Below are 15,811 nucleotides of genomic sequence, written 5' to 3' on the forward strand. Positions count from 1 at the left end.
CAGACTGACCTACTCTAAACGGGGGTGTTTCTCACTCCTTACACTTGTGTTGTGGCTCACCCCCATGATGCCGGTGGTACAACGCCGTTGGTGTGTTGTGGCTCACCCCCGAAATTCCGGTGGTACGACCCATACCTTGTTACCAGTCAGTATAACTATAAGCCTTACTTGTGTTGTGGTTCACCCCCGAGTTACAGGGTAGTATGACCCATACCTTGTTGCCCGTGGGTGTGTTGTGGCTCACCCCCAAGTTGCCAATGGTACGACCCACACCTTGTTGCCCATCGGTGTGTTATAGCTCACCCCCAAGATGCAGGGTGGTACGACCCATACCTTGTTGCCCATCGGTTTGTTGTGGCTCACCCCCGAGTTACAGGGTGGTATGAACCATACCTTGTTGCCCTTCAGTGTGTTATAGCTCACCCCCGAGTTGCAGGTTGGTACAACCCATACCCTGTAGCCCGTCGGTGTGTAATCAAGCCTTGCATGTGTCTGGAATTCCGTCGGAATCTGTAGAAAGTGGAACGTCCTGCCCTGTCCTAACAAACATCCCGCCAAACCGCCCAGAGTCAAGTGAGTCTGGTGATCCTGTGAGTTTGGGTAGGATTAGCTTCGGGCTGGGGAAATATGCACTTGAACTTCTGAGGGTGGCTCTGTGGAAATGCTCCGTCTCCATGGCGATGTGTGAGTGACAGATACATAGTCCAGGAGACTGACAGACGAGGGAGCTCCAAGCTAAACATCAGCTGATGGGCTGATAGTGCCTGCTGCTGTTTGTGTTGGAGCGAGTAGCAGTGGGTCTTAAAGCTCCAAGAAAAGCCCAAGACGTTAGGTTTAAGACATGGCGGGGAGAGAAGAGTTTGTGGAGTTTTTAGATCGGTCTCAGTTAAAGCGTCCCGGCCACGAGATCAGATGGGAAAGCCTACTGTTCTGTAACTGTGAGTTCAGATGGGAAAGCCTACTGTTCTGTAACTGTGAGTTCAGATGGGAAAGTCTACTGTTCTGTAACTGTGAGTTCAGATGGGAAAGCCTACTGTTCTGTAACTGTGAGTTCAGATGGGAAAGCCTACTGTTCTGTAACTGTGAGTTCAGATGGGAAAGCCTACTGTTCTGTAACTGTGAGTTCAGATGGGAAAGCCTACTGTTCTGTAACTGTGAGTTCAGATGGGAAAGCCTACTGTTCTGTAACTGTGAGTTCAGATGGGAAAGCCTACTGTTCTGTAACTGTGAGTTCAGATGGGAAAGCCTACTGTTCTGTAACTGTGAGTTCAGATGGGAAAGTCTACTGTTTTGTAACTGTGAGTTCAGATGGGAAAGCCTACTGTTCTGTAACTGTGAGTTGAACGTGTAATAAAGGGGGGACCTTGTAGCTAACTTGTCAGTTTAGTACTGTGCCTACCTAGATATATGTACCTACATGTACTTTGTCCCAATTCCTTGACCTCTGGGTCGTTGGGGGACAAGGTAGACATGAAGATAGATAGCTGTCTCCAGGCCGTCTCTCTCTTGCTGTCTCTTGAGCAGGTTTTGGGACGTCTAATCTGCAATGTTGTCTCGCCAGGATTCTCTCTCGATTGCCCTCCTTCCACAGTGCCTGGCAGGATTTTAACTCAGGAACTTACTGCTAAGTTGTGAGAGGCTTCATCTTAGTACATGCATGTATCCATTGTTTTTTTTTTCTAAGGAGGAACCTTTAAACCATATTACATGTGTTGGGGGACTACTATTCGGCAAGGACGTCATATAATGTCCTTGTATAATTTGTAGAAAAATTAAGTTACAATACTAGTATAGTGTATATCTTACGGATTTATGATTGTAGACCTACAGTACATGTGGGGAGGGGAGGTGTGGAGGACCTTACAAGTCCATGTTATGTTGAGAACATGTCCTGGTGATCAGTAGAACATGTGTTAGCAGTCAGGAAGTCATGTAGACAGCCTGGTTAGCACAAGTGGGGCTCATTAACTTACATGTACCTGCTGCAGGGGTGGTACATTATGTACCACAAGTGGGGCTCATTACTACATGTACCTGCTGCAGGGGTGGTTCGTTATGTAGCACAAGTGGGGCTCATTAACTTACATGTACCTGCTGTAGGGGTGGTTCATTATGTACCACAAGTGGGGCTCATTACTACATGTACCTGCTATATGTAGGGATGGTACATTATATACCACAAGTGGTACTGATTAGTACATCTACCTGCTGCAGGGGTGGTACATTACGTAGCATAAGTGAAGCTGATTAGTACAAAAAAATGTATATATTTAGTTTGCAAGTATCTTTGGCAGTACATACTGGTAATGATGTGTACAAATTATGCCAATTAGTACCTAAGTTACTTAAATTCTACAAAAATCATGACCATTTCTTGTTTTTATCAGTTAGATTGTTGCAATAATCAGTTACACCTTTTATTTCAATAAGAAGTTAACATTTCTGTATTTCAATTAAAAGTTTGAGACCTAACCCTATTCCAGACAGACATGTTAAACAGAAGTGGTAGCTGTTAGTTTGACCTTCAGGACAGCCCCTGCCCAAGGTCAGATTGGTGCCAGCTGTCTCACCCTTATTTGGCAGGACACTTTCACAAACCAGTCATAAATATCCTTTCATTTAAGTTTAACTGTTTGGCTCTGACTTTCATAAGGCTACGAAAAAGTCATTTAAATTTGTTTGTGCTTGGACTTCACCGACATTGGAACAACATAAATAGATAGCATCATGGTTTGCTACCTTTTTACAAATGTTTTTCTGCTTAGTGATATATGACTTTTGTTTGCTTTTTCACAATGTCCTACTCCACTTGACTTTATTTGTTTTGGTCTTGGACCACACAAATTTATCCTCTTGGTAAAAACATTGTTTTAACTTAAGTAAGTGGTCATCATCAAAGCAGAGGAATGTCAGGAAAACTTTGATATAACTGTATAAAATGGAGTGCACCAAGGCTTAAGGTCTCATTGATGAGTTTCTTCTTCCCATAGACTTCTATGTTATAATTCGTGGTTTAAATGGGCGCGCTCATAATGAAGCTACGTGAAATTTCAGCAGATTTTTCATTCTTTGTCGAGCACATTTACCCTATATCGTGGGAAAAAATTGCCAATGTAAACTATACGTAGAAACTTTTTTTATAGCAATTACAAACTACGATTAGTCAATCCCCACAAAAGGCACTTTTTCGCTGCTATTGTACAACCGCACCACTCAGAACCCACGACTGTGTACCTCCGATCTAGCGCGCGGCTGCCAAACTTTACCTGCTTATTTCTTCAGTTAGAAACAAAACTTCACCAATCTAACTTTTGATATCAGTTCCGCTGGCTAAAAGGGAATTTCTCACCGCTAAAAACATGCGTCTATACAGCCGTTCAGTTTTTGGCTCGGATCTCTTTTAGGGTGTCCACTCGCGGAGTAATACATCAATGAGACCTTAAGTTTAATGTATTATTGAAAAAATCTATCAAAAGAAAGAATGTCGTTTTCTTCATCATCTCTGAAAGTTTGGGTGTCTTACGTTAATGAATTAGCCTCTGGGAGGTAATTAAGTACGAGATCATGATAGGCATGAAAGCGCCACCTAGCGGCGGACAAAGGCCAAAGTGCAAAGGCGTCGAGACTGATGCTTTTGACGTGTCGCAAAGACTCATTAGATCAGTCTGTGTATGAGTTTGACTGAGTAGTGTTCTCTTTTTGACTTTGTCTTTGTTTAATTGGAATATATCTCAGAGAATAGTCGTGTAAGGGATATCAGCACGACAGGCACGACGAGATTCATCCGGATCTTTCTACGTAAAATAAACGGTTCTATAGAGGATCGGGTGAAGGTACTATAGCTCATAAAGTCAAAACAGAGCTTAACGACTAGAAATTAATGTTAGCTGCGTTTCAAGCTCCCTTATACCAGAGGCGGGCAAGCCGAACTGAGCCTTTCTGATTGGCCTTTAATAGGTGTCGCCTAGCCCGGGGTTTGGGGGGGGGGGTGGAGGGGCGTTCGAGAGAAGGCGGCGATTGCAAAAAATAACTTGGATGTAGTTTGCCTCAAGAAAGATAGCTTTAGAACCTTAGTCCTCTTTCAAATGGCTTCTATATCCAGTAGAGTGTGATACAAGAAAAATAACAATAGTAACGCCCCTTGGAAATGTAGACCCGTCCGTTACCATGGTAACGGAAATAGGTACACGGCGTAATCTGCAGCCAAAAAATGCGGGGTGGCGCCCGGTTATAAACCCTTTTCAAATTTTTGCTCCAGTGCTATTCCTTCATTTTTTATGAATATTTTTCATTTTTATTTAAGGTCTCATTGATGAGTTTCTTCTTCCCATAGACTTCTATGTTATAATTCGTGGTTTAAATGGGCGCGCTCATAATGAAGCTACGTGAAATTTCAGCAGATTTTTCATTCTTTGTCGAGCACATTTACCCTATATCGTGGGAAAAAATTGCCAATGTAAACTATACGTAGAAACTTTTTTTATAGCAATTACAAACTACGATTAGTCAATCCCCACAAAAGGCACTTTTTCGCTGCTATTGTACAACCGCACCACTCAGAACCCACGACTGTGTACCTCCGATCTAGCGCGCGGCTGCCAAACTTTACCTGCTTATTTCTTCAGTTAGAAACAAAACTTCACCAATCTAACTTTTGATATCAGTTCCGCTGGCTAAAAGGGAATTTCTCACCGCTAAAAACATGCGTCTATACAGCCGTTCAGTTTTTGGCTCGGATCTCTTTTAGGGTGTCCACTCGCGGAGTAATACATCAATGAGACCATAAACTTGGTCTTTGTAGCTTGTTTTTATGTAATATATATAATATAATGTTTTTCCAATTGAGCTTTTTTTTTGAACCCGTAAATTAAGTTCCTGTGGCCTTGATGAACATGCTACACGTTGAGTGGTAGTGAATGATTACATGTGAGTCAGGTTACAGTAACAGCCCTGGTCTTGTTAAAGTTGTTTTGTGCCAAGTAGAAACACAGTTCAGTGTGACACAAGCCAGCTGACAGGCCCAACATGTGAGCTTCTGGGTCAGTCTGCAGGAGGGGTGGAAACATGCAGAACTGCATGGAGTTACTGTTCTAATAAGGAGGGATGCAAACACACAACAACAATATCATGTGTTTTTGTATCAGGACTAGCAATTTTGGTTTTAATGGTCACCACGTGATATACCTGAAGGTTATTTCAAGGTGTGACCTAAAGTCCAGGTAACATTATAATCTCTTCTCCCTATGTCAGAAACACCATGATTATGACCAGCTCAATTCCTCTCTTAGAGTCAGGACCAACTGACCCAATAGGAAAAAGAAATGCAAGGGTTACAAAGATTGCTCATGAAAATTCCCTTCTAAGTCGGAATGGTATCATCCACTCACACTGGGAAGGTCCCCCACTGTCTTCGATAAGTCTGGCAATTTTACCATTTAACGTCCTATTAGAGGGACGGCCCTAGCCGAAGCTTGGTACTCATTTTTCACCTGAAGTGAAGTGAGGAAAGTCATGCAAATTGACTTTCCCAAGGGCACAAGATCTGGAGACACGGCAGGTTTTGAACTCGGGACCTCTTGGGCCCAGTCCCAAGCAATGCCAATTACGCCAAGTGATGTTAGAAAATCACTACTACATGTATGTTAGAAAAAGATTTATATCATCCTTGTCATGACATGATGTTTATGTACATGTATTCACCCCCCCAGCCCTGTGTGCAGCGTTTGAAACAGCAGACGTTCAGAAGCGAGGCTCCATCGATGTGCAGATCGTGCCAAAACTCGTCCAAGACGTCCTAGGTTCCAGTCTAGCGCCAAGTGAGAAGGACGCCATCCGACTCCGAGCAGAGAGCAAGGCGAAGAAAGGTGACTTTTCCTGTACATACTAACATAGTCTTCTAGATTTCTTAAAATGTTTTGTTATATGTATGCACCTTGTCTTGACTTGTTCTGTGTGTACAGGGTCCTTTGCAAACCGTCTGTAAAAGTTGAAGGGGCATCCCAGCTACTTTAAGGGGAATTCTGATCTTTGAGTTTGATTTTTTGATGTTCATGTTGTTAAATTATCCTTTAGGTTTGCTGATTTTCTGGAAGTTCTTTCAGAAATGTTGGTGTTGATGTTGTGTTGTTACGTACTAACCTGATGAAACTTATGTTTTTATGGATTATCCTGTAGGTGTTTTGTATTTTGCTGATTTTGTAGAAGTCAATTGTCAGAAACGCTGATGTTGTGTTTGTTGTTTGTCTATATTTTCCCGTAGGTGTTTTGTATTTTGCTGATTTTGTGGAAGTCATGTCGGAGACGCTGCAGACGACCACCCAGTGGGGGAAGCTGACGACGACGCTCAGCGGATATGTCGGCATCGACACACTCCAGGAGCAGATGAGAAAAAAGGCGCTGAAACGAGGCTTCGAGTTCCACATCATGGTCGTCGGTACGTACGCTGTCTCTCTCTCTCTCTCCCGCTCTCTCTCTCTCCCTCTCTCTCTCTCTCTCCCTCTCTCTCCCCCTTTCTCTCTCCCTCCCTCTCTCTTTCTCTCTCTCTTTCTCTCTCTCTCAATCTCTCTCTCTCAATCTCTCTCTCTCTCTCTCCCCCCTCTCTCCCTCTCACTCTCTGTCTTCCTCTCTTTGTTGACTTAATTTGAAGTACGAAGTATGTGAATATAAAAGACAATATGGATTCCAGAGTTGTTTATTAACTTACATAGCTCTCACAAGAACCTGGCACTAGTACAAAGAACTCATAATAAAAGTTGCTACCAGGGTTCTGCCAAACTCAAATTATTTTTCATTTCAACGAATTTTTCTGATTTTAGCTAATTTTCACTTTTCCATGTGGTAACAAGCCCAGTTTGTGATGAAGATTCAGTTTTAGATTTAATGAAATACTTAATCATCCTCATGAGCTACAAAATTCTATTGCAGGGACTAAGTGACTTGGCACGATTCTGTTCAACTTTATCCTTACTGGCCCGGGTGGCACCGTACCTAATGTATTACATCTTAGGAATCCCTGCCCTTGGGGGATCCTAATGGTATGAAGTTCCTACTCTGGCATATTGACGGATTCTTGGCAGAACCACATTATGCTCATTGGCTCATGTTCGTAACCCATGTCCTCTTGTTACCCGCCTGAAAAATCCACGCCCCTGATAAATCCACGCCCCTGATAAATCCACGCCCCAGATAAATCCACGCCCCTGATAAATCCACGCCCCTGATAAATCCACGCCCCTGATAAATCCACGCCCCAGATAAATCCACGCCCCTGATAAATCCACGCCCCTGGGGATCCCAAACAAGCTCATCCTGTTGGATATCCTCCTGGCAGGCATTATCGATGACTAAGATATTTTACAGCTTACAGTCTGAACATGACCTCATCCTGCCTTAAACCCTTTCATTGCTACCAAAACACATCACATGGCTCGAAATCCCACCTGCACAATGCAGGTTATAATTAGTGCAGGAAAAATTGGAGCTTTGCAGGTATTTCTGGTGTCTACCTGCACCTAACCTGCACTGGTCCATGTACAGGGTTTTATACATAAATGTCCTATGATGTAGGTGTATGTGGATTGTTCTTAGCTGCATTCACTGTTACCACCTATAAAGTTTAAAAGAAAAAATAGCAATGGTTTCTGAACAATTTTAGTGTGATCCATACTTCCTAGATTCAGAGTGGTGCAGGTAAAATTTGTCTGGTGCAGGTAATTTTGATTTGAATGTTACCTGCACCAGTGCAGGTATGCAGAAAAAAGTATTTCGAGCTCTGTACTTGACTACCTTACCAGCCTGAATGATAATCTAACAATGCAAGAGCTAACTTTCCTACAGCTAGGCTGCCAAATATCCAAATCCCTTTTCTGTCACCATGATGCACTTAGCAAGTCTGGCAGAACAATCACCCTCCGACTGGCACAAAGTGTGTCTGACTGGTACAGATAAATGATATTATAGGCTGCTGAGTAAAACAATTCTACCGAAAGGTCTGTAAATGTATAGAATAGATATGCACCTCCCTGTTACTTGTGTAAGGGTTGTTACCTGATTGTTTCTATCAGTATTTTGCTTGATTTCTTGTTTAATGAATGGTCTCTGTTATGATATCATATTTGACTAGATTTCAGTGAATGTGAAAATTTTGAATGCAATTTTAGATAGAATTCAGTTGTAATTTCAACATTTGATTTTCAGCCATGGGAGAATTTATCTAGGTTGCTCCGTTTACTCCTTAATATCTATCTACATGAACTTTATTTATTTGATTGTGTAAACAACTACTGTTGGAATAAGGATTAACTTGCAGAAGAGTATCTAAGATCGAATGTTTTCTTTGAACCTTGTATGTTTCCTGTCGTCAGGTGGCAGTGGTCTGGGGAAGTCTACTCTGGTGAACACCCTGTTCAAGGCACAGATCAGCAGACGGTCCTGCACCAACGAGTCGGAGGGCACCATCCCCAAAACTGTGCAGATCAAGTCTGTATCACACGGTACGTAACCACGGGCCTCAACTGGGCATGCATGTAGTAGTGAGGTCAGAGGGCACCATCCCCAAAACTCTGCAGATCAAGTCTGTGTCACACGGTACGTACTGGGCCTCAACTGGGCACACATGTAGTAGTGATGTCAGAGGGCACCAAAAGTGTGCAGATCAAGTCTGTCTCACACGGTACGTACTGGGCCTCAACTGGGCATGCATGTAGTAGTGAGGTCAGAGGGCACCATCCCCAAAACTGTGCAGATCAAGTCTGTATCACACGGTACGTACTGGGCCTCAACTGGGCACACAGGTAGTAGTGAGGTCAGAGGTCACCATCCCCAAAACTGTGCAGATCAAGTCTGTATCACATGGTACGTAACCACGGGCCTCAACTGGGCACACATGTAGTAGTGAGGTCAGAGGTCACCATCCCCCAAACTGTGCAGATCAAGTCTGTATCACATGGTACGTACTGGGCCTCAACTGGGCACACATGTAGTAGTGAGGTCAGAGGGCACCATCCCCCAAACTGTGCAGATCAAGTCTGTATCACATGGTACGTACTGGGCCTCAACTGGGCACACATGTAGTAGTGAGGTCAGAGGGCACCATCCCCAAAACTCTGCAGATCAAGTCTGTCTCACACGGTACGTACTGGGCCTCAACTGGGCAGACATGTAGTAGTGATGTCAGAGGTCACCATCCCCAAAACTGTGCAGATCAAGTCTGTGAGTACATTGGGCCTCAACTGGGCAGACTTGTTGCATAGCAACGTAACAGTCACCTGAGGTGTTTCCTAGATGTGTTGCTGCCCAATAAATGTATTATGAGTCTCCAAATTCCTAAGCTTTAGTGTCCAGACTTTTCAATGACCATGTCTCAAATATCAAAGATAATATCAAAAGCTAAGTGTTTTATTCTTCCTGCAGTTATTGAAGAAAAAGGTGTGCGGTTAAAGCTGACTGTGACGGACACACCAGGGTTCGGCGACCAGATCAACAACGAAAACTGGTGAGTGTTCATTGAAAATAGTCTATGGGAAAGGTGTATACCTTGGTCCGTGCAGTTTTACTGTTAGGGAGTGAACAGAGTCAGGTGCAAGTTTTCCTCCCAGCCATTTTTTTTTAAAAGTATGTTTATTCATGAAAGCTCAGATCGGCCTGCAGCCCGCTTTTGAGGGAAGACAAAGTATATGATAGAGGTACAGTTTACATTTCACTCAAAAATGACAGATAACCAAGGAAGTTACTTGCTGTGGCCTTACATTGTGGTTACCATGGCAACTGTTTTCCCGTTTCACAGCTGGCTCCCGATCCTGGAGTTTATCAACGACCAGTACGAAAAGTACCTGAGCGAAGAGGTCAACGTGAGCCGCAAGAAACACATCCCCGACACGCGTGTCCATGTGTGTCTGTACTTCATCTCACCTACAGGACATTCGTAAGTACTGAATCACATGTACACATGCACACATGCACACAAGAAACACATCCGCAACACACGTGTGCATGTGTGCTTGTACTTCATCTCACCCATGGGACATTCGTAAGGACTGATGTACACATGCATGCACACACACACACACAGACACACACACACACACACACACACACTTGCACACACACACACATGCACGAACACACACATGCACGAACACACACACACACACATGCACGAACACACACACACACACATGCACGAACACACACACACACACACACACACACACACATACACATGCATGCACACAAACGCACACATGCACGAACACACACAAACACATCCCCGACACACGTGTGTGCATGTGTGCTTGCACTTCATCTCACCCATCCAAGGGGATGTTAAACTGCATTATTCCTTTTCAGGGAAACTTATTGCTGTGAAAACTATGAACACATTACCTTGACATATATCAGCATGAGCCTTGACTATCGTCTGATATGAAAACAACAGACTGTAGTCAGCCAAATTGGATACTTGACAAAACAGACTCTGAAGAAACCATGATCAAAACAAATAAAAGTATAAACAAACAAACACCTGTTTGTTTCCCAGCTGCCGACCTCTGGACCTGGAGTTCATGAAGAGACTTGACAAGGTCGTGAACATCGTGCCGATCATCGCAAAAGCCGACACCCTCACACTGGAGGAGAGATACGCCTTCAAGAAAAGGGTAAGGAGTCTTCTTACATATCTTACACTCAAGCACTTACACACCCTCACACTGGAGGAGAGATACGCCTTCAAGAAAAGGGTAAGGAGTCTTCTAACATGTCTTACAAACTCAAGTATCCAGACACTAGAGGATACGGCTTCAAGAAAAGGGTAAGGAGTCTCCTAACATATCTTAGAAACGGAAGTAGCCATGGCAGATGCTAGAGGAGAGATACGCCTTCAAGAAAAGGGTAAGGAGTCTTCGAACATGTCTTAGGAATTCTTGTCCTTCAAGAAAGCAAAGTTAAGTACTCTTTTAACATGTCTCTGGTAATCCGACACTAGAGGATACGCCTTCATGAAAAGGTTACTTATAGCATGTCTTACAAATTCGGTAAATGGCAAAATTTTTGTTACAAAGTTTTCACTACAGTTGCTTGTGTAAAAGAAAATTCCTGTACATAGATCTGGAGTTTTACGTGATCCATTTTTACCTCATGAAGTTATTTGCTTGTTTGTTTGCTTGTTCCTGTAGGTTCGTGAGGATCTGGAGTTCCACGGGATCCAGTTTTACCCCATGAAGTCACTGTTTGTTTGTTTGTTTATTCCTGTAGGTCCGAGAGGATCTGGAGTTCCACGGGATCCAGTTTTACCCCATAAAGTCACTGTTTGTTTGTTTGTTTGTTTATTCCTGTAGGTCCGAGAGGATCTAGAGTTCCACGGGATCCAGTTTTACCCCATGAAGTCACTGGATGAAGATGAGGAAGAGACGGCCATCAACCAGGCACTAAGGGTAATTACACATACACTAGGGTATGGGGTACACAGGCACTGAGGGTAATTACACACACACCTGGGTATGGGGTAAAGAGACATCAGGGCTGCAACTATGGTGTAGGTACCATTAATAGGGTGCAGCAATTGCACACTCTGGAATATTTTTCATATTAAAAAGGCATTTCATTGGATAAGTGAGAGTGTCTGGGCATGTTTTGGAATGCAAAAGATTGTAACAAAACAGACAGTTTGTCTTCAGATTTGGAAGTTTAAGAGCTTGTCACCCATGACATTCATGTTTTGTCAAAATGAGCTGTCATCATGATTGACCTGCGTCACTTTCCCCCAGGAGAAGATGCCGTTTGCGATCGTGGGCAGTGACCGGGAGTACCAGGTTAATGGCAAGTCTGTCCTCGGACGCAAAACGAAATGGGGACTCATTGAAGGTAAGCCTCCAAATAGTACTTACTCCTGTAGTTACTGTAGTAGTATCCAGTATTTGATAATACTGCTCGAAGGTGCGCTTTCGAACAATACAGGCCTCTGGCTCTGCTTTTTTATTTAGATTTTTCTCTTTATAGCAGTCAAATTAATGATTTGAATGTTAGTGTCTACTTAAGGAAAGAATAGAATGGACTTAAATGAAAAAGGAAATGATTATGAATTATTAAGATAATCATTTTCCGTCTAGTGTTTGTTGCCTGGTCCATTGTTTGTTCGTTGATTTGTTGTTTTCTTTTACAGTTGAAAACAAGAACCACTGTGAGTTTGCCCTTCTCAGAGACATGCTCATCAGGTGAGGTTATTTTAGTTATTAGTCAACTAACCACATAGTTACATTCACTAGTTACTCATTTTCACCTGTGTAGATTGAGAGACTTTGTGTTGAGTGCATTTCCGAAAGGCACAACATTGTGGCTATCTACATCTATAGGATTTGAACCCAGAACCTTCATGCTCTATGTCAACAACCTTGCCATGCTGCTTGATGTATGTTGATTTTCTCCCCACCCCCAGAACCCACATGCAGGACCTGAAGGATGTGACCGACTCCATCCACTACGAGAACTTCCGCCGCGAGCGACTCGAGATGCACTCGGAGTTCGCGGGCCCCACGCCGCCATATCACGAGATGGGAGAATCCAACCTCTGATCGAGCAAACCCGGTCACTCTTACTGCAGAATGTTGCAGTCCCCTCTCTTGCTGTGCTAGCGCGGTGGGGAGAATCTTGACACTGATCAGCAAGAGTTGAAGACGTCCTGAGGACTGGCTAGACCGTGTAGCACCTCTATAATTCCGCATGATGCAGTATTCTCTTAGCGTAGCATTAATAACCAGAGTTACAGTAATTATTCACTCTTTTCTATACCGTAGTTATAGAAGGTATAATACACACTAGAGTTATTACCCCATACTTGATTAAAGGTTAATATATTATATTATATTCACACACAGTTGGATTATTAACTTGTTCAAAAAAAGTGGCAAAGAAAGTGTAAGTTACACGTATTCTCGTCTAAAAATGTTAATGAAAAATGGCAAAACTTCTCCAAAATGGTCGTTCCTAAAGAGAAAAGTATCGACTTTTGCGTATCCGTGCCACAAGCTTTTGTAGACTTCTCGTCATTTAATGTCACTAAGTATTTATCGATAAGCTGAAACCTGAACGGCTTCCTATGTATTCAGTTTCACCTGCTAAATTAATAAACAAGAGCTCTGCACAGACAGATCCAGAAACTGTCTTACTGTTTACACCTTCTTCAGCCATTGCTGTCAGACTCCATTTTCTTTTTAGAAAATTGATGAGAAGCAGTTGATAAACATGATAGCGCCCAGCTGTGGTCTTTCCTCCAATACCTAAACCCTGGGTCTTGCTGCAGTTTTGCAGCTGTGTCACTAGGTGGCATTGTTTTGCAGCTGTACCACTTTTGAAGTTGGAGATACTGAAAGTTTGGAGTGTGGCAAAAGAAAAGGAAGATCACTTCTCTTGGAGCAATTGATTCGGAAGTACAGATGCATTTAAAAGGAGGCAGTGTATAAAATGGTAACTTGAGAAGGATTGCTGAGGGAGTAAACTCAAAGAATTAACATGAAAGTGAAAAGGTTGAGACTTGATGAAAGGAGAGAGAAAAAAGGAAGAAGTGAAAATGTGAGATGAGGGTAATGACCGCCAGGGTTTGTCTGATGGAAAAGGCATGTTTTTCTCCACCGTTAGTTCTGCTGCATCGTTTAGTATCAAGTTTCAGACTAGCAGTGCCACTGGTGCGTCGTTTTGTATCAGATTTCACAATGCCACTGGTCCATCATCATCATCAGTAGTCAAGGGGCTTGATGTTAATGAGTTAAAGCAATTGATCATTTATCAAAATTTACTTTTAAAGATTGCATTCAAAGACTTTTCAATATAAGTATCTTTTTTGTAGAAGGCTGTACCAGGATATAAGCTTGTATGTTTGTTCATTTGCCCTTCTCCTAAAAGAGAGCACTAGAACAGGTGGTCCATTTTGGGGGCTGTCAACTAAAGACCCCACCACGGTGCTCCTGGGCTGAAGTTGAGATGCCTCGATGTCCATCTTCATGCAGAATATGTTGAGCTTCGTTTGTGGCAAATTGGTGCTTTTAGGCAAAACTGCAGAATTCATCTATTTTTTACGGCTTTGCCGCTGGACTACAGTTTTGTACATGGGATCTTAAGTTGGTAGCAGCAAGGAAGGAGGTTAAAAATCTTGATTTTTAACCTCCTTGGTACCAGACATCTTGGTGGTGTTAATGTTTCGGCTACCCAGCTTAGGGCCAACAGATAACAAATGTTTTGTATCAAGGAGGTTGAATCTTTTTTAACCTCCTTGTTTGTACTAAGTTGTTGGTGTCTTCTTCTGTTCCACACTAAGTAACAGAGGCTTACAAATGTACGATAAAAAGCTGCTGTGACTTATCACTGCTTGTTGCAATGTGCCAAATAATTCAAACTAAGGCCACACCAAATCTTTCCATGGCTCTCAAATGTGCAATGGAAACTTGATTGAAACAAGCGAACATCAAGAAACTAGTAAATGCTGGAAGGGAAGTTTGCTTCTGACTGTATAAGTCATGTATTCACTCTTGAAGTTGTGTAAACATTTGTACGAAAGTTAAGACTTTCCATGCACCTCAGACTCTGTTTACATGTCAAATTTTCCAGTCCAACTTTATTCTTGTGATTTGGAGAACCAACCCAGTCATTTGGTGTGGCCTTATCATAAGGAAAAAAGATTCTCACACCTGTAGTAGCTGTAGCTGTTTTGTGCTACTCGTCTGCTGTGCCAATGTTTGTTGCAACACTCTGCGTCGCTGTGAAGCCTAGCAGAAATGATGTTTCCTGATGTACAATGTAAAATTCTGGGATCCACTGGTAGAGAATTGATGACGTCAAAGTTTCAGTGGCATCCTGCGGTCTGCTAATGTTTGCCTGTCTAAAAAAACACGGCTACAAAAACATATCCAGCATAACTTGTGTAAGCCCTTATAAAATCTTCTTCCATAGCCAGATTTTACATGGTTATGATATAATAAGCCTGACAATACACAAAGTGAAGAGAGCAGAGTTATATATTAGACTCAAGATGTAAAATTGCTTAACATTTAAGACAAAGAAATGAAACTAATATGAAATTTTCTTGGAAACTTTGTCAATTTTCAAACATTTCTGAGGGAACATGGTGCAAATGCTTAAATTGAAGCTGTGTTCCTTGAAAAGGAATACTAGTAATTATTATCATGTAATAAACAACTTCACGTACTTTTGCCCAGCTCTTGCTGATAATGTCAAATGGAATGTGTTCACCCTCGGCCATCTGCTTCCATGTTGCTGATCCATGAGTTCATATGTTAGGTTATAGACTTGGCCGTGGAAACTAGCATACAAATGTCATGAATAGTATACTAGTATAACCCATGTTTCTAAATTGAGTTGTTTGAGTTTATTGAGATTCACCAAGAACGTTAAATAATGTCTTTGGATCCACTTTGTATATGCAAGGACCTTGGCATAAACATGTCTGACAGACATAGCTGCTTTATTATGTACCAGCTATTAAAACAGTCTTTGTTCTTGAACCATACTTTATTTGGAGCTTTTAAGCTCCAAATAACAAACAGACAATGCAGTAAGGAAACAGGTTTGTTTGTTGAATGAAACTTGACAATATGATGTTTCCTGTCTGCCATGTTTTCCTGTCAGCATAAATGATGTGATATGTCAGGAAAAAAGGGGCAGCCAGGAAATGTTGTGTTTTACCTCCTCACATCTGCTTAGAGATTGTTGCTGATATACATGTGATTAATTTGAAACTGCCCTCATGGCAGAAAAATAGCATCAAACCAAGGAGTTGATAAAAGCTCTTTGATCAAACTGAGAA

At 42.4% G+C, this 15,811-nt stretch overlaps 1 protein-coding gene across 2 annotated transcripts in view; it reads left to right on the forward strand.

Annotated features, from left to right (window-relative positions):
- LOC118429178 (neuronal-specific septin-3-like) overlaps positions 1–13,151 on the forward strand; it is a 24,182-nt gene extending 11,031 nt beyond the window's left edge. For both annotated transcript variants that reach the window (XM_035839627.1, XM_035839628.1), the window contains 10 exons: positions 5,709–5,864; positions 6,260–6,433; positions 8,364–8,492; positions 9,412–9,493; positions 9,785–9,922; positions 10,538–10,655; positions 11,334–11,429; positions 11,763–11,859; positions 12,158–12,209; positions 12,431–13,151. In XM_035839627.1, the coding sequence (XP_035695520.1) occupies positions 5,709–5,864; positions 6,260–6,433; positions 8,364–8,492; positions 9,412–9,493; positions 9,785–9,922; positions 10,538–10,655; positions 11,334–11,429; positions 11,763–11,859; positions 12,158–12,209; positions 12,431–12,566 (1,178 nt within the window). In that variant the 3' untranslated portion in view covers positions 12,567–13,151. The remainder of the gene's footprint in view (positions 1–5,708; positions 5,865–6,259; positions 6,434–8,363; positions 8,493–9,411; positions 9,494–9,784; positions 9,923–10,537; positions 10,656–11,333; positions 11,430–11,762; positions 11,860–12,157; positions 12,210–12,430) is intronic.
- The last annotated feature ends 2,660 nt before the right edge of the window (positions 13,152–15,811 follow it).

Source organism: Branchiostoma floridae, chromosome 13, assembly GCF_000003815.2.
Source record: "Branchiostoma floridae strain S238N-H82 chromosome 13, Bfl_VNyyK, whole genome shotgun sequence".
Lineage (NCBI taxonomy): Eukaryota > Metazoa > Chordata > Leptocardii > Amphioxiformes > Branchiostomatidae > Branchiostoma > Branchiostoma floridae.